At 44.1% G+C, this 19,375-nt stretch overlaps 1 protein-coding gene across 2 annotated transcripts; it reads left to right on the top strand.

Annotated features, from left to right (window-relative positions):
- Positions 1 to 1,077: 1,077 nt before the first annotated feature.
- LOC115161985 (forkhead box protein O3) lies at positions 1,078 to 18,522 on the top strand. 2 transcript variants are annotated; one of them, XM_029712852.1, is made up of 3 exons: positions 1,078 to 1,822; positions 1,941 to 2,518; positions 16,669 to 18,522. In XM_029712852.1, the coding sequence occupies exons 2-3, from the start codon at positions 1,979 to 1,981 to the stop codon at positions 18,124 to 18,126; spliced, it is 1,998 nt and encodes a 665-aa protein (XP_029568712.1). In that variant the 5' UTR covers positions 1,078 to 1,822; positions 1,941 to 1,978; the 3' UTR covers positions 18,127 to 18,522. The 2 variants fall into 2 exon arrangements, with proteins under 2 accessions (XP_029568712.1, XP_029568713.1); XM_029712853.1 differs by having other exon boundaries at positions 1,078 to 1,813.
- The last annotated feature ends 853 nt before the right edge of the window (positions 18,523 to 19,375 follow it).

Here is a 19,375-nt window from a genome sequence, read left to right on the forward strand (position 1 = left end):
AGATCTGGGACCAGGCTATAGAAGGAGACAACAGATCTGGTACCAGGCTATAGAAGGAGACAACAGACCTGGGACCAGGCTATAGAAGGAGACAACAGATCTGGGACCAGGCTATAGAAGGAGACAACAGACCTGGGACCAGGCTATAGAAGGAGACAACAGATCTGGGACCAGGCTATAGAAGGAGACAACAGATCTGGGACCAGGCTATAGAAGGAGACAACAGATCTGGGAGCAGGATATAGAAGGAGACAACAGATCTGGGAGCAGGATATAGGAGACAACAGATCTGGGACCAGGCTATAGAATGAGACAACCGATCTGGGACCAGGCTATAGAAGGAGACAACAGATCTGGGACCAGGCTAGGAAACATAGATTACTGGGCATAACCTTGTAGTTTAAGACATGATGACATATCTTGACTGTGCAGTACCTTGTGTCATTTTGCCCTCCAATGCGATTTCATGATCATAATAGTATTATAATTATTATTTTAAATTCCAAGTAAATACCTCTGTAATTCTGTAGAATTATGATGACACGTCACTGTATTAAAGCTGCAATATTTGGGTGACCTGACCCAATTCACATAGAAATTGAGTTATAGATGTGTAATTCTCATTGAAAGCAAGTCTACGAAGTGGTAGATATGTTCTATGTGTGCTATTTCTATGCTTTCAGTTCATACATTTCGTTTTTGGTTTTTATACTTAATGTTTTGTATACTAGCTTCCACCTGCTGAAAATACAACATGTTTGGTTATTCAAAATATATTTCACAGCGGTTTAGATGGTACAATGATTCTCTACATTCTGAGTGCTTGTTTTGTCACATAAACGGAAATTAGAGTCCTGCATATTGCGCCTTTAAATTAGATTATTGTGCTGCATTCACGTACTAGTCTGAACTAGGAAACTCGGACATTTTCAATTAGCTAATTCATTGAACGCAGCACTTGATAAACTACAACCAGTAGGAAGTCGGAAAATGTCGTGTTCCGACTAGCACATGAACGCGGCATTATGTTACGTTCACTTAACGTCACTTGAAACGTTCCAACCTGTCAATGTGATGCGATACAGCGTGTCTCTTTAAAAGCCGATTCCTTTAGCGCAGGTCTGTTCTGTCCTCTGGGACTACTAGTTGCTAGGCTAATTGTATTGTACTACAGTCCCGGTAGCCAGTTAGGGATGGCCTTAGAGGTTGTGTGTGTGGTGTGCACGACTACTCGAGATGAGGAGAGGTAGCGCAGAGTCACAGACGGAGCGAATGTTTTATTTATTCGAATTTCGACATGCAACATTTTGTAAGTAGCTTAACTCTACAATGGGACTCGGTGCAAATGCTGAAAATGTCTCGATGGTAACCAGTAGCTAGCTCACTGGAGGCAGGGAAAGAGCTCTCGGTGGTGCTCTGCTCATAGCTAAACGAATAATAAAGGACTTCGAAAGGAAATGGTCAAGATGGCAGCTGCACTCGGAATGTGAAGGTGCTAGTTTTACATTTTGATGTAATCCGCATATTGGAAATGGTAAAGGAACACGGGCAAACGGAGCGCTGTTGATTGAGTAGCTAACGTTATCTATTCATTGAGGACGCGCTACACGCCATTCCCAAGATAGGTGATGGAATTATATTGAATCCCTTAACGTATGTATTAACAAATTATAGAACTTTTTTTTGACAAAGTACAAACAGACGCTATCTCAATGCACATAAAACAAGGGACTTTTAAGTCGCGCCATCAGTTTTGCTGCGATCAGCAGAGAAGACAGTCGACTGGACGCACGTGGAGTTCTATCAGCTGGAGGTGTGGGATGTGGGTACTAGTTATTGTACTCATTGTTTTAATATGAGTCTGGTAATGTCATGCTGATATTATGCATGATAACCAAACAAATAACATTTTATTAATGGAATGCAATTTTGTTAATCAGTGTATACCGAATACAAGCGACAAACCAAGGAGAGGAGTATGGCTGAAGTACCGCACAATGATATTGACATCGATCCAGACTTCGAGCCCCAGAAACGACCAAGGTCTTGTACCTGGCCTCTGCCTCGACCCGAGTCCAACACAGGGAAGCCCGACTCTAACGATGACATCATCCCGGAGGACGAGGAGGATTATGTCACAGCGCCCAGCATCTCTAGCTCCACTCCTGTCAACAATGTGAATGGTGGCATAACTATACCTCAGAACACAAATAACTTATCTGAACACCAAACCATCTCCGCCACTAAGGAAGAAGTACTAACCCCAAATTCAAAAGAGGAGGCCGGGTCTTCACAGACACATGCTTTCACAGCTCTCAATGGCCTGGCCTCCCAACCTAGGAAGTCCTCAGCTCGGAGGAATGCCTGGGGGAACTACTCCTATGCGGACCTCATCACCCAGGCCATAGAGAGCTCCCCGGACCAGAGGCTGACGTTAGCCCAGATCTATGATTGGATGGTGAGATCTGTCACTTACTTCAAGGACAAAGGGGACAGCAACAGCTCTGCAGGCTGGAAGGTAAGCAGTGGTAGTGGGGTGACATCACTGATATGGGAACTATGCGTTCAGTCAGAATACTAACAAAGTGCTGTGTGACCGAGCCCATGTTTTTAAGGTACGCCGTCATATGAAGGTGGCGTCTGAATTGATAAAGAAATGCATTGCTTTCACTTGGACTAAATCCACCTTTTGTAGCTCAGTTGGTAGAGCATGGTGTTTGTAACACCAGGGTTGTGGGTTCGATTCCCACGGGGGGCCAGCACAGGAAGAAATTTTTTTTAATGAAATGTATGCATTCACTACTGTAAGTCGCTCTGGATAAGAGCGTCTGCTAAATGACTAAAATGTTTTAGGTACATAATGTACATATTGTAGTGGACAGGCGCGCACACACGTTTAAATACTTTATTTGATTCACATTACATCAAGAAGTATTCCAACATTTTAAAGGTGCATTCAAACAGACACTCGGACGCATTCAATCACATGCATACCAAGGACCACAGTATGGTATGCTGTTAGACCATGTCTCTCGGTGTGTATTAGATGAGATGGGGTTAGGCCCTGAATAGCATGAGGCGATAGTGTTCTTTAATGATAACCAACTAAGATTGGACAGCTGCCTGATTAAGAACGGGGTGATCCCAGAATGTACCCAATCATGAAGCACTGCCCAGGGACTGCCGGTCCCCCGCAGATATCACTGATGACTGTTGCCAACAGCTCTCCTGTCACCCCATGACGCAGTGTTCTACTGTAATAGAAAAAGATGCACCAATTGTCATTCAGCTCTCTTGATGAAGACCATTCAGAGAGATTCAGGACAATCAGGTGTGGTCTTGCGTTTAGGACAGAGCCATATACAGTAGAGGTCGACCGATTAATCGGAATGGCCGATGAATTAATTTGGGCCGATTTCAAGTTTTCATAACAATGGGAAATCGGTATTTTTGGATGCCGACTTGTCCGATTTAAAAATATATATATTTTTTAGACCTTTATTTAACTAGGCAAGGCAGTTAAGAACACATTCTTATTTTCAATGACGGCCTAGGAACGGTGGGTTAACTGCCTTGTTCAGGGGCAGAACGACAGATTTTTACCTTGTCAGCTCAGGGATTCAATCTTGCAACCTTACGGTTACTAGTCCAACGCTCTAACCACCTGCTTTACATTGCACTCCTGCCTGTTACGCGAATGCAGTAAGAAGCCAAGGTAAGTTGCTAGCTAGCATTAAACGTATCTTATGAAAAACAATCAATCAATCGTAATCACTAGTTAACTACACATGGTTGATGATATTACTAGTTTATCTAGCCTGTCCTGCATTGCATATAATCGCTTAGGTACATGTTGCTCCAACCATAAACATCAATGCCTTTCTTAAAATCAATACACAAGTATATATTTTTAAACCTGTATATTTAGTTAATATTGCCTGCTAACATGAATTTCTTTTAACTAGGGAAAATGTGTCACTTCTCTTGCAAACAGAGTCAGGGTATATGCAGCAGTTTGAGCCGCCTGGCTCGTTGCGAACTGTGAAGACTATTTCTTCCTAACAAAAACAGCCACCTTCGCCAAACGGGGGATGATTTAACAAAAGCGCATTTGCGAAAAAAACACAATCGTTGCACGACCGTACCTAACCATAAACATCAATGCCTTTCTTAAAATCAATACACAGAAGTATATATTTTTAAATCTGCTTACTTAGCTAAAAGAAATCCAGGTTAGCAGGCAATATTAACCAGGTGAAATTGTCATTTTGCGTTCATTGCACACAGAGTCAGGGTATATGCAACAGGTTGGGCCGCCTGGCTCGTTGCGAACTAATTTGCCAGAATTTTACGTAATTATGACGTAACACTGAAGGTTGTGCAATGTAACAGGAATAACGTTTTGTTTTCGAGATGATAGTTTCCGGATTCGACCATATTAATGACCTAAGGCTCGTGTTTCTGTGTGTTATGTTATAAGTCTATGATTTGATAGAGCAGTCTGACTGAGCGGTGGTAGGCACCAGCAGGCTCGTAAGCATTCATTCAAAATAGCACTTTCGTGCGTTTTGCCAGCAGCTCTTCGCAATGCATTGCGCTGTTTATGACTTCAAGCCTGTCAACTCCCAAGATTAGGCTGGTGTAACCGATGTGAAATGGCTAGCTAGTTAGCCGGGTGCGCGCTGATAGCGTTTCAAACGTCACTCGCTCTGATACTTGGAGTAGTTGTTTACCTTACTCTGCATGGGTAACGCTGCTTCGAGGGTGGCTGTTGTCGATGTGTTCCTGGTTCGAGCCCAGGTAGGAGCGAGGAGAGGGACGGAAGCTATACTGTTACATTGGCAATACTAAAGTGCCTATAAGAACATCCAATAGTCAAAGGTATATGAAATACAAATAGTATAGAGAGAAATAGTCCTATAATTCCTGTAATAACTACAACCTAAAACTTCTTACCTGGGAATATTGAAGACTCATGTTAAAAGGAACCACCAGCTTTCATATGTTCCCATGTTCTGAGCAAGGCACTTAAACGTTAGCTTTCTTACATGGCACATATTGCACTTTTACTTTCTTCTCCGACACTTTGTTTTTGCATTATTTAAACCAAATTGAACACGTTTCATTTTATTTGAAGCTAAATTGATTTTATTAATGTATTATATTAAGTTAAAATAAGTGTTCATTCAGTATTGTTGTAATTGTCATTATTACAAATAAATAAAATTAAAAAAATAGTCCGATTAATCGATATCGTCTTTTTTTGGCCCTCCAATAATCGGTATCGGCGTTGAAAAATCATAATCGGTCGACCTCTAATATACAGTGCATTCGGAAAGTATTCAGACCCCTTGACCTTTTCCATGTTTTGTGATGTTACAGCCTTATTCTAAAATGCATTTTAAAAAAAATAATCCTTATCAATCTACACACAATACCCCATAATAACAAAGCAAAAACAGGTTTTTGGACATTTTTGCTAATTTGTTAAATAGAAAATAGATTTTATTTGTATTTATTTCACCTTTTATTTAACCAGGTAGGCCAGTTGAGAACAAGTTTTCATTTACAACTGCGACCTGGACAAGATAAAGCGAAGCAGTGTGACACAAACAACAGTGTTACACATGGGATAAACAAACATTCACTCAATAACACAATAGAAAAGTCTATATACAGTGTGCAAATTAAGTATGATTAGGGAGGTAAGGCAATAAATAGGCCATAGTGGCGAAATAATTACAGTTTAGTAATTAAACACTGGAGTGATAGATGTGCAGATGATGATGTGCAAGTAGAGATACTGGGGTGCAAAGGAGCAAAAAAATCAATATGGGGATGAGGTAGTTGGGTGGGCTATTTACAGATAGAGCAGCTTACCATTCATTACAGCCTGACAGCTGATGCTTACAGTTAGAGAGGGAGATATGTCTCCAACTTCAGTGATTTTTGCAATTCGTTCCAGTCATTGGCAGCAGAGAACTGGAAGGAAAGGTGGCCAAAGAGGTGTTGGCTTTGGGGATGACCAGTGAAATATACCTGCTGGAGCGCATGCTACGGGTGGGTGCTGCTATGGTGACCAGTGAGCTGAGATAAGGTGGGGCTTTACCTTTGCCAGTGGGTTTGGCGACGAATATGTAGTGAGGGCCAGCCAACGAGAGCATATAGGTCACAGTGGTGGGTAATATATGGGGCTTTTAAGCTCTCGGGTTTAATGGGGAGCGTCGCTGCACATCTATTTTCAGGTCTCTCCAGAGATGTTCGACCGGGTTCAAGTCCGGGCTCTGGCTGTGCCACTCAAGGACATCAAGACAGAAGCCACTTCTGCCTTGTCTTGGCTGTGTGCTTAGGGTCGTTGTCCTGTTGGAAGGTGACCTTTCACCCCAGTCTGAGGTCCTGCGCGTTCCGGAGCAGGTTTTCATCAAGGATCTTTTCCCTCAATCCTGACTAGTCCCCCAGTCACTGCGACTGAAAAACATCCCCAGAGCATGATGCTGCTACAACCATGCTTCACTGTAGGGATGGTGCCAGGTTTCCTCCATACGTGACGCTTGGCATTCAGGCCAAAGAGTTTATAGTTGAAGTCGGTAGTTTACAGGCACCTTAGCCAAATACATTTAAACTCAGTTTCACAATTCCTGACATTTAATCCTAGTAAAATTCCCTGTTTTAAGTCAGTGAGGATCACCACTTTATTAAGAATGTGAAATGTCAGAATAATAGTAGAGAGAATTATTTATTTCAGCTTTTATTTCTTTCATCACATTCCCAGTGGGTCAGAAGTTTACATACACTCAATTAGTATTTGGTAGCATTGCCTTTAAATTGTATAACTTGGGTCAAACATTTCGGGTAGCCTTCAACAAGCTTCCCACAATAAGTTGGGTGATTTTTGGCCCATTCCTCCTGACAGAGCTGGTGTATCTGAGTCAGGTTTGTAGGCCTCCTTGCTCGCACACGCTTTCTCATTTCTGCCTACAAGTTTTCTATAGGATTGAGGTCAGGGCTTTGATGGCCACTCCAATACCTTGACTTTGTTGTCCTTAAGCCATTTTGCCACTACTTGGAAGTATGCTTGGGGTCATTGTCCATTTGGAAGACCCATTTGCGACCAACCTTTAACTTCCTGACTGATGTCTTGAAATGTTGCGCCAAAGCCCCATACACTACCCACCACTGCGACCTGTATGCTCTTGTTGGTTGGCCCTCGCTTCATACTCGTCGCCAAACCCATTGGCTACAGGTAATCTACAAGTCTCTGCTAGGTAAAGCCCCGCCTTCTCAGCTCACTGGTCACCATAGCAGCACCCACTCGTAGCATGCGCTCCAGCAGGTATATCTCACTGGTCACCCCCAAAGCCAATTCCTCCTTTGGTCGCTTTTCTTCCAGTTCTCTGCTGCCGATGACTGGAACGAACTGCAAAAATCACTGAAGCTGGAGACTCATATCTCCCTCACTAGCTTTAAGCACCAGCTGTCAGAGCAGCTCTCACAGATCACTGCACCTGTACTTAGCCCATCTGTAAACAGCCCATCTATCTACCTCATCCCCATACTGTATTTATTTTATTTATCTTGCTTGTTTGCACCCCAGTATCTCTACTTGCACATTCATCTTCTGCACATCTACCATTCCAGTGTTTAATTGCTATATTGTAATTACTTCGCCACCATGGCCTATTTATTGCCATAACTCCTTTATCTTATCTCATTTGCACTCACTGTATATATACTTCTTGTTTTCTTTTTTCTACTGTATTATTGACTGTTTTGTTTATTCCATGTGTAACTCTGTTGTATGTGTCGAATTGCTTTGCTTTATCTTGGCCAGGTCGCAGTTGCAAATGAGAACTTGTTCTCAACTAGCCTATCTGGTTAAATAAAGGTGAAATAAAAAAATATCCACAATTTTCCTACCTCATGATGCCATCTATTTTGTGAAGTGCATCAGTCCCTCCTTCAGCAAAGCACCCCCACAACATGATGCTGCCACTCCCGTGCTTCACGGTTGGGATGGGTTCCTTCGGCTTGCAAGCCTTCCCCTTTTTCCTCCAAACATAACAATGGTCATTATGGCCAAACATTTCTATTTTTGTTTCATCAGACCAGAGGACATTTATCGAAAAAGTACGATCTTTGTCCCCATGTGCAGTTGCAAACCGTGGTCTGGCTTTTTTATGGCGGTTTTGCAGCAGTGGCTTCTTCCTTGCTGAGTGCCCTTTCAGGTTATGTCGATATAGGACTCGTTTTACTGTGGATATAGATACTTTTGTACCTGTTTCTTCCAGCATTTTCACAAGGTCCTTTGCTGTTCTGGGATTGATTTGTACTTTTCTCACCAAAGTACGATCATCTCTAGGCGACAGAATGCGTCTCCTTCCTGAGCGTCTCCTTCCTGACGGCTGCGTGGTCCCATGTCGTTTATACTTTCTGGAGGACTACAATTTTTTTCTGAGGTCTTGGCTGATTTCTTTTGGTTTTTCCATGATGTCAAGCAAAGAGGCACTGAGTTTGAAGGTAGGCCTTGAAATACATCCACAGGTACACCTCCAATTGACTCAAATGATGTCAATTTGCCAATCAGAAGCTTCTAAAGCCATTTTCCAAGCTCTGTATAGTGTATGTAAACTTCTGACCCACTGGAATTGTGATACAGTAAATTATAAGTAAAATAATCTGTCTGTAAACAATTGTTGGAAAAAATACTTGTCATGCACAAAGTAGACTTCCTAACCGAGTTGCCAACAACAAGAAATTTGTGGAGTGGTTGAAACACTTGGGTTGGAGTCATTAATACACAGTTGTAGAAGTTTACATAAACTAGTATCTTGGTTTCATCAGACCAGAGAAAATAGTTTCTCATGGTCTGAGAGTCTTTAGGTGTCTTTTGACAAACGCCAAGTGGGCTGCAAGTGCTGCGGAGATGGTTGTCCTTCTGGAAGGTTCTCCCATCTCCACAGAGGACCTCTGGAGCTCTGTCAGAGTGACCATCGGGTTCTTGGTCCCTGACCAAGGCCCTTCTCCCCCGATTGGCCGGGCAGCCAGCTCTAGGAACAGTCTTGATGGTTCCAAACTTCCATTTAAGAATGATTGAGGCCCCTGTGTTCTTGAGGAACTTCAATGCTGCTGAGTTGTTTTGGTACCCTTCCCCAGATCTTTGCCTCGGCACAATCCTGTCTTGGAGCTCTATGGCCAATTCCTTTTCCTTGGCTTGGTTTTTGCTCTGACATGCACTGTCAACTGTGGGACCTTAAATAGACAGGTGTGTGCCTTTCCAAATCATGTGCAATCAATTGAATTGACCACAGGTGGACTCCAATCAAGTTGTAGAAACATCAAGGATGATCAATGGAAAGAGGATGCACCTGAGCTCAATTTCGAGTCTCATATTAAAGGGTCTGAATTCTAATGTAAATAAGGTATTTCTATTTTCTTAATACATTTGTAAAAATCTTTAAACCTGTTTTCACTTTGTCATTATGAGGTATTGTGTGTAGATTGAGAAATATTATATTTAATCAGTTTTAGATTAAGGCTGTAATAAAATGTGGAAAATGTCAAGGGTTCTGAGTACTTTACATTATTGCTCTGGTTGAGTTGGGCTATAGGCTAATTGTTCAGTTTTACTTAATTTTAGATCCAGGCTACTAGGATTCTAGAGTTCCTCTGACTGACAGTCGTATCAGTGGTCGTTACCTCAACCACAAATTCATAAACCCTGCCTATCTCTTAATTAGGTTTTTAACCATAACCACACTGCTAACCTTATGTCTAACCCTAGCTCTTAAACTCTAGGTGGCGTTCTGCCTTCCCCTAGCAGTTCAGCCATTAGCTTCGCCCACGACTGGATCGTGAACTACAATCCCCACGCTGTGTGTTAAACGTTTAGAAACTTTGATTAATCATGGCTTTTGAAACATATGGCCATTGTCTTTCATCACCGATAGACTTACTGTAGCAGTTTTGCACAGATCCATACAGCTATATGGGTGACTTCCTGAGTTACGTTTACACAGGTGTTCAGAGTAGCCATATAGCACAGGTACCTGTTGTCTTCTCTCTGTTTTCTGTATACAAGGTCTGTAACATGGAGATATGGCCTTGTGGGAACTCTAACCCTATCAATGTGTGTGTAGTAATTGAACCTTTTTGTTTTTTGAAACTTATTTCTTGCTGATTTACAAAAATATGTTCTTTGTTTCCAAAACAGTACCGCAAGCGACGTGTGTTAATGTTTACATCAAGCATCGGGGTGCTTAACAAAACTCTCCCAGTCAGAAGATACTATTGTCAATAGGCGCTAAAACAGTTTGCGTCTGTGAATGGGGTAGCCATTCACAGACTTAAATTCATAACAATAATTGTTTTAAGTAAATTTTTACAATCTAGCCGTTGTGGCTGTGGTAACTAGTGGAAACCTGAGACTAAGGGTATTTGCATGTAGTAGAGCAGCGTTGCGCGAGAGGGGAAAAAAACAACTCAGTCCTCAGGACCCCAAGGGGTACACGTTTTTGGCCGTAGTACTACATGTTTTTGGCCGTAGTACTACATGTTTTTGGCCGTAGTACTACACGTTTTTGTTTTTGGCCGTAGTACTACATGTTTTTGGCCGTAGTACTACACGGCTGGTTGAAATGATCAAAGCTTGATGATTATTTTGAGTCCGCTGTGTAGTGCTAGGGCAAAAACCCAAACTTGCTCCCCTTGGGGTCCCGAGGACTGAGTTTGGTGAAACCATGTAGTAAAGGACTTCTGGCCTGCAGGCCTCCATGCAAATCTCTAATCACAACAAATAAACACTCTTCTTGTAATGCAATCTCTGTCATTAGTTGCAACTTTTAAAACACTTCAGGCTAACCAATTGTTTTGGGCTCCCAAGAAGAGAAGCGGTCTAAGGCACTGCATTACAGCGCTAGAGGCATCACTACAGACCCTGGTTCAATTTCAAGCTGTATCACAACCGGCCATATTTGGGAGTCCCATAGGGCGGAGTACAATTGGCCCAGCGTCGTCCAGGTTAGGTTTTGGTCGGGGTAGACCATGGTAAATAAGAATTTGTCCTTAACTGACTTGCCTTTTTTAAAATAAATACAAAACTGCTAGTGATTTGTGGTTTAAGTGGATTGATTAGAACAGTTGTCAGTCACAAGATCATAACCAAGGGGCAGTTAAACACACGTGTACCAAATGAGTCCCTTTTATAGCGATCTACGTTTGATTAGGTGGCCCATAGTGCTTGATATAAGGAATAGGCTGCCATTTGGGACGTGACGAAGGATAGCTATGATGATGATGGTGAGAGCCGTTCTTTATGTAGAACAGATCTATAAAGCTGAGGATGAAAACAAAAGACCCACTACTAGTCCTCAGCAGCCTCATCATACCTGGGAAGGGAGTCCCACTAGTCCTCGGCAGCCTCATCATACCTGGGAAGGGAGTCCCACTAGTCCTCGGCAGCCTCATCATACCTGGGAAGGGAGTCCCACTAGTCCTCGGCAGCCTCATCATACCTGGGAAGGGAGTCCCACTAGTCCTCGGCAGCCTCATCATACCTGGGAAGGGAGTCCCACTAGTCCTCGGCAGCCTCATCATACCTGGGAAGGGAGTCCCACTAGTCCTCGGCAGCCTCATCATACCTGGGAAGGGAGTCCCACTAGTCCTCGGCAGCCTCATCATACCTGGGAAGGGAGTCCCACTAGTCCTCGGCAGCCTCATCATACCTGGGAAGGGAGTCCCACTAGTCCTCGGCAGCCTCATCATACCTGGGAAGGGAGTCCCACTAGTCCTCGGCAGCCTCATCATACCTGGGAAGGGAGTCCCACTAGTCCTCGGCAGCCTCATCATACCTGGGAAGGGAGTCCCACTAGTCCTCGGCAGCCTCATCATACCTGGGAAGGGAGTCCCACTAGTCCTCGGCAGCCTCATCATACCTGGGAAGGGAGTCCCACTAGTCCTCGGCAGCCTCATCATACCTGGGAAGGGAGTCCCACTAGTCCTCGGCAGCCTCATCATACCTGGGAAGGGAGTCCCACTAGTCCTCGGCAGCCTCATCATACCTGGGAAGGGAGTCCCACTAGTCCTCGGCAGCCTCATCATACCTGGGAAGGGAGTCCCACTAGTCCTCGGCAGCCTCATCATACCTGGGAAGGGAGTCCCACTAGTCCTCGGCAGCCTCATCATACCTGGGAAGGGAGTCCCACTAGTCCTCGGCAGCCTCATCATACCTGGGAAGGGAGTCCCACTAGTCCTCGGCAGCCTCATCATACCTGGGAAGGGAGTCCCACTAGTCCTCGGCAGCCTCATCATACCTGGGAAGGGAGTCCCACTAGTCCTCGGCAGCCTCATCATACCTGGGAAGGGAGTCCCACTAGTCCTCGGCAGCCTCATCATACCTGGGAAGGGAGTCCCACTAGTCCTCGGCAGCCTCATCATACCTGGGAAGGGAGTCCCACTAGTCCTCGGCAGCCTCATCATACCTGGGAAGGGAGTGCTTTCCCTTTTATTTGTCCCCAGTGGAGGTACTTAGTCATCTGCCAATTTCCATTTTATCAGTTATGTTTTTCAGGCTTCTCTAGGAATAATGATCATAGTGATAACATAGTGCTGGGCCATATATCAAACTCATTAGATGAATTCCTATTTGTTTTGCATGTAATTCCTAATGCATGTATAATTTAAATGATTAGTATTTTTTTCTGAGCGTTTGTCTGCTGGTTCGTTCATGTTGTCTTTTTGGTCTCATCTATTTAACTCCTGTGCTATGTGCACCTTACCATTTATACCAGAGATCTGGATATAATGAGACGCTCATGTCTCCGTCCTAACAATAGGAGTTGTGCTGAAGGCAGGTGACAAGTTTAGGTCCAAAATAAGCCCATAGAAACACATTGGGCTTATTTTGGCGAGAGTGAAACCTCTCGCTTCACCTCTTCCTGTTTACACACACACCAATCCTCTCCCCCTGCCACACACTACAACAAAGATGATGAGAGATCACTTCTTTCTCTCTGACAAGCGGTTTGAACTTGCTAATTTGAGATTTGGTCCGACCAAATCGGTCATGTGGACTTAAACACATGAAGACATGATTTGACTGTAATAGAAAAGATGACCTTTTAATGACACCCATATGTCCACCCTGCTGCCAGGTTTCCTCCAGATGTGACGCATGGCATTCAGGCCAAAGTGTTCAATCTTGGCTTCATCAGACCAGAGAATCTTGTTTCTCATGGTCTGAGTCTTTAGGTGCCTTTTGGCAAACTTCAAGGGGGCTGTCATGTGGCTTCCGTCTGGCCACTACTGTAAAGGCCTGATTGGTGGAGTGCTGCAGAGATGCTTGTCCTTCTGTAAGGTTCTCCCATCTCCACAGAGGAACTCTGAAGCTCTGTCAGTGACCATCAGGTTCTTGGTCACCTCCCTGACCAAGGCCCTTCTCCCCTGATTGCTCAGTTTGGCTGGGCGGCCAGCTCTAGGAAGAGTCTTGGTGGTTCCAAACTTCTTCATTTAAGACTGTCAACTGTGGGACCTTATAGACAAGTGTGTGCCTTTCCAAACCATGTCCAATCAATTGAATTTACCACAGGTGGACTCAAATCACGCTGTAGGAACATATCAAGGATGATAAATGGAAACAGGAAGCATCTGAGCTATATTTCAAAATTCATAGCAAAGGGTCTGAATACTTATGTAAATAAGGCATTTGTTTTATTTTTAATACATTTGCAAAAAATGTGAACCTATTCACTTTGTTATTATGGGGTATTGTGTTTGAGGGGAAAAAAATGTAAATCAATTTTAGAATAAGGCTGTAACATAACAATGTTGAGAAAGTGAAGGGATGTGAATACTTTCCCAATGCCCTGTATATGGAGACTTAGTGACACAAATAAGTGGTGAAATACATGTACATCTTATCTCTGATATTACAGTAGTTAATCCAGCTCCCACTGTGACGCTGTTTTGTCATACACCAGTTCTTATTTAACCTTGAATGTCGTTTTTATTTAACCTTGCAGTCAACCCAACTCGTAACTAACCTTTATTTTTATTTAACCTTGCAGTCAACCCAACTCGTAACTAACCTTTATTTTTAGAGTATTGATTCTATGCATCATGTGAGGCTGCTAGATGGATCACCAACCCTTTTGCTGTAGCTATTGTAGGGATGTGACGGTTATGGAGTTTTGGGTAACGTTTAATTGTCTTGCAATTGAGTAATCGTTTTGGTTGAAAGATGTTTTGAGCTTGTAATCCATCATAATGCGTCTTTGACAATGAGCTATGACATCCTTAATTAATACAACACATTTTTGGTGAAACCCACGTCTCAAAAACAATATAATTGTCGGTTACTTGCACGATAATACAGTAATTGTGCCAGCCCTTGCTAATGCTCTGATGCAGTGTTATGGGCCTACCTACTACGATTAGCTTTAAATCAATGGGAGGCTTGCCATTGGCAGTTGTGCTCCATACCTCCTTTTTTTCATTGGCTGGTGGCCTGAGCACAATCAATCAGCTGACTGGAAACTGTTGGTCAGCAGTGAGAGATAGCAGGAGAGCCTGAGAGAAGTGGGGGGGGGGGGTAGTAGAGGGTGACAGATATGGAGGAAGATATGGAGGGTTTGTGTGTGAGGGAGAGGCCCTGTCTGTTCACAAGGCTTTGCTTAAAGGCTGCTAGCGCTGCTGTGCACTGACAGGGTGGGGGAAGGGAGCACTACACTGGGTGCTTTTGGCACAGTCTTTCTACAGGAACCACGTTCAGTATAGAGATCACGTTTTAGATGTATCTTTTCACTCTGCAATTCCATCAGAGAATCCATAGAATCTTGCTTAGTTGATTTGATTTTGATTTTCCACAACTGGAAGAGTGTTTACCATGTGTTTGTTTAAATACACATCAGTGACAAAAGACATGCGGAATAATTGTCAAGGTATTCGGTTCACAGGTCTCGTGGTAGTGTTGCACACATCCATCCCCATGTCAGTCGACATCCTTTTTAGATGTGGCCACACTGGCCAGCCAGCTAGCCTACTGGTGTTTCCGGTTGGAGGAGGAAGCCAACATGCGTACCCCTGTTTCTTGCTCCACACAGAAGAGCACTTCGGGGAGAGAACCCGAAGTCTGCACGCTGCACAATACTTTTTGAGGAGGTTTTCATTTAAATGGGCTGGGACTTGTCGCTGCCTGAGGGTTGTGGAAAATGTAATTCCTACTCTTCCGTAGCGGGCTTGAGTTCAACTACATAGCTTGGCAACAAAGGCATTCATTTAACTGAATAGTCAACATGAAGTTCCAAGATCTTAGAAAAGCCTAGAATGTGGGAAAGGAAAGGGGCTTAGGCTTTTGACTGTCTCTGCCACAAATAATTAACTTTCTTTTGACGTCAGTCCCAGCTGAGCTAAAAAAAAAACACACCTAAAGGCTTTGTTCTTTTTTTTAAAGGCATCACAACAATCAAACGTTTATATGCTATGACTTGGCCTACAAGGAAAAGTTCTGGATTGGGCTACATGGGTTCTCAAGAATGAGCCTTTGTAGTTTGATTGGATTATACATGGGTACAATACAAATTATGTAACAAAGAATACATTTGGATCTTAATGAGGTAGGTTTGTGTTACCCTGATCTGCTAACCTTAGTCATGAGCACCTTGCCAGGCTAGTCCATAACAAAGACAGGCTGGGTCATTAAGAGTTAAGGAGAAGCATGTTTCACTTCTTACTGACTGGGTGATGAAAAGGTTCACGGGTTGGTTTAACCCTGTAATTAATTGGCTTGGAGTAAGCGAGGGCTGAGGGCTTTGCTAGAAGTTTGATTTCACAAGACCAACCCATTGACCCCAAAGTAAAATATAGACCGGCATGGTCAGGCCCAATGACCCATAGTACATCGTGGACAGACTTGTTCAGTCATCTCTCACATCACAGAACTTCCCAGCTTTGTAGACTATTGTGTGATTCTAGCGGAATGCTTACGTAGGCTATTATGCAACCTGAAACCATATGGGACATATCTAATTTGTATACCACCAATCAAGCTGTCAGCTGACTCTAGCCTAAATGGTAGAAAGACTAGAACCACTCCCATCCATACATGCCATTAGCCCAGCCCTCTGAGCCCTGGTGCTGCAGTGCCAGAGATGACTTACTGCGCTGGTTCCTCTGTTCTACGGCAGCACTCGGTTAGTGTAGCCTGAATACAGACTTTCATTTAGACGCTACATGGTTGAGAATATCTCCAGGGAAAGCTGTTAGACCTTTTACAGAAGACAGAAAATGGGTCAAAGCTGCAGTGGAATACTGTATCTCCCAGAAGAAGACACATTGTATAACTAACTGCAGTGTATATTAGTGTTTCCTCCTTTATTTCGCTTTTCTGCTTAGTGCCCAGTTTATGTATAATTGAGTACAGAGGTTGATATTTTACACAAGTCTCCATAGGAAAAACTTTTTTTTTTGGAGCAAAGTTACCACTTACTGCCAAGAATCTTTTAACATCAAAGACGATTCACAAATTTGCATCAGCAATTAAATCAATACTGCTAAATCCACGTGTATTGGGCTCACCCCATTAAAAAAAAAATGATCACGTTATATTGTTGCTAGTAACACTAATTACACAACTGAAGTGACCTAATTCTAACCCACCCTCTCCTCTGTCTCCAGAACTCCATCCGACACAACCTCTCTCTCCACAGTCGTTTCATGCGGGTGCATAATGAAGGAACGGGGAAGAGTTCCTGGTGGATGGTCAACCCAGAGGTTGGGAAAAGTGGCAAAGCTCCACGACGACGGGCCGTATCCATGGACAACAGCAACAAGCTGATCAAAGGTGCTCGAGGCCGCGCTGCGAAGAAGGCATCTCTAGGCCTACAGACCTTCCAAGATGGCAGCTCCGAGAGTTTATCTTTGTCCTCTAGCCTGTCCAAGTGGACAGGAAGTCCCACGTCTCGCAGCAGCGACGAACTGGACACCTGGACAGACTTCAGGTCACGTACCAACTCCAACGCCAGCACGGTCAGTGGGCGCCTCTCCCCCATCCTGGCCAACCCGGAACTGGACGAGTCTCTGGATGACGACTCGATCGCGCCCCTCTCCCCCATGCTCTACTCCAGTCCCAGCAGATTGTCCCCCTCCACCGCCACCCTCGGTCTGGGCGACATGGCCCTTACTATGAACTTCAACGACGGGCTCCCTGACCACCTGATGGGCGACTTTCTTGACAACATCAGCCTGACAGCGTCCCAGCAGCCCCAGGGGCAGGAAGTGGAGAGCAGAACCAATCAGACGGGGAGCTCAGTGTTTACCTACACGTGTCCAGGAAGCAGCAGCAGTAGTCTGGTCGTCCCGTCCTCCGGCAGCTTTGGCCCTCCCGGCACCATCTTCCTGCTCAGCCCCCCACCCTCCTCAGTGGCCTCCCTACGTCAGTCCCCCATGCAGACCATCCAGGAGAACCACCAAGCTTCCTTCTCCTGCCTGTCCTCTCGTTTCAACAACCACCACACCCTGCAAGACCTAATGAACCTGGAGACCCATGGCAGCCATGTCAGCGACGTCATGCTCACACACTCTGACCCGATGATGTCACAAGCCAGCGCCTCTGTCACTTTGTCCCAGAATTCCCAGCGGAATGCTATGCTTCTCCGCAAGGACCCTATGTCATCATCAATCCGGGACTGTGCTGCAGGTCCGAATTCACAGACTTCCTCAGTGCCCGGTTGGTGGGCTCAGGCTGGCTTGTCAACACCTGACAATGAAGTCTTGTGCTCAAGCAATGAATTGGCCCAGCAGGCCAACCAGCTTCTCCAGCACCTTCCGTCTCCCAGTAGAAATTCTTGTATGCAGCTTGGTGGCTCTGGTACCAACAGCAGATCTGGAAGCCTTTTGCAGTTGAATGCTCAGGACCACTTCCCAATACCTGCAGACCTTGATCTGGAGGGGTTCAACGGCATCCTGGACTGTGACATCATACGTAATGAGCTGATGGACGCTGACTGCCTTGGCTTATGCTTTGACCACTCTCCCCTGCGCTCAGATACTCAGACCACTAATAACTTAAGTACAGCAGGGGGATTCTCCAGCTCCAAACAAACCTCTTCTTCCCCAAGCTGGGTTCCAAGCTAGCTGAGGCACTGTACTACCCAGTGCCCATTCTCAGAACAGTGTCAAGGTTGGGGTCAGTTTGAATTTCAGTTAAGGTAATTCAATGAAATTTCAGTGTACTTGCTGAATTGACATGGAATTGAACCCAACCCTGATCAGTATAGAGTGATCATTGCAGATGAGCTTTCATAACTCATGCATATTATGCAACTTGATTGTATAGCAGGGCTAAGTGTCAAGTATTCAATGATTTTCTTGTTTTTATTATCAGGCATTACATATTTAGATCTGCAAGTGTCTGGAAGACAAGATGGAGATGAGCTTCTTGTACCCTAAACCATGTTCCAAAAAACAAGGAGGTGTAACAGTGTAGGTTCCGTCCCTCTCTTCGCCCCAACCCGGGCTCGAACCAGGGACCCTTGCACACATCAACAACTGACACCCCACGAAGCATCGTTACCCATCGCACCACAAAAGCCGCGGCCCTTGCAACGCAAGGGGAAACCCTACTTCAAGTCTCAGAGCGAGTGACCTCACTGATTGAAATGCTATTAGCGCGCACCACCGCTAACTAACTAGCCATTTCACATCGGTAACAGAGGCTTGAGTCTGATTTCAGGGCATGTATTCACAAACCGTCTGCCAGTAGAAGGGATGATCTAGGACCAGGTCCTCACTCTTATTCATAATGATCTGAAAGGCAAAAACTGATCTTAGATTAGCACTTGTACTCTGAGGTGCTTTGTGAATACAGGCCCTGGACTGTGGAGCTGTGTGTAGTCTGTTGGGACAGTGACATTAAATGTTTTTTAAACCTTTTTAACACCAGTGTTATCAGTGGGATTTATGTGAAGTAGACACTGCTTTTAAGTCTCAGGGATTTGTCCTTATGTGGTGGATTGTAAACACTGATATATATATATATATATATATATATATAACTTTTTTTTTACCCTGCTTCCCATGTCATATTTCTTAACCAAACATGAACCAACACAATATTTTTACCAAACCATTTGTCAGTCCAGTGGTTGACTGCCTGTTTACATCTAACAAGCTCCAGCGAATGTGACCTTTTTGTTGTAGATACTTGATTCAGCTTTTTATGCTTTTACTGGTATGTTCTCAGCAGAAAAGAGGACAAAAGAAACAATTGTTTTTGAAAAGCCTTGCATCAGTGCACAATTCCATGCACCTATATAATAAAACACATGTTTTTTATGTGTAATGTCCAAGGTAATCCACATTGTGTTAATTGTACTGTATGTAA

The sequence above is a fragment of the Salmo trutta genome, chromosome 25, assembly GCF_901001165.1.
Source record: "Salmo trutta chromosome 25, fSalTru1.1, whole genome shotgun sequence".
NCBI lineage: Eukaryota > Metazoa > Chordata > Actinopteri > Salmoniformes > Salmonidae > Salmo > Salmo trutta.

Bases quoted from the DNA above. Each gene is read 5' to 3' on its own strand.
- LOC115161985 (XM_029712852.1), top strand. From the start codon at position 1,979: ATGGCTGAAGTACCGCACAATGATATTGACATCGATCCAGACTTCGAG. The intron at 2,519-16,668 runs GTAAGCAGTGGT...CTCTGTCTCCAG, and splicing joins ACAGCTCTGCAGGCTGGAAG to AACTCCATCCGACACAACCT.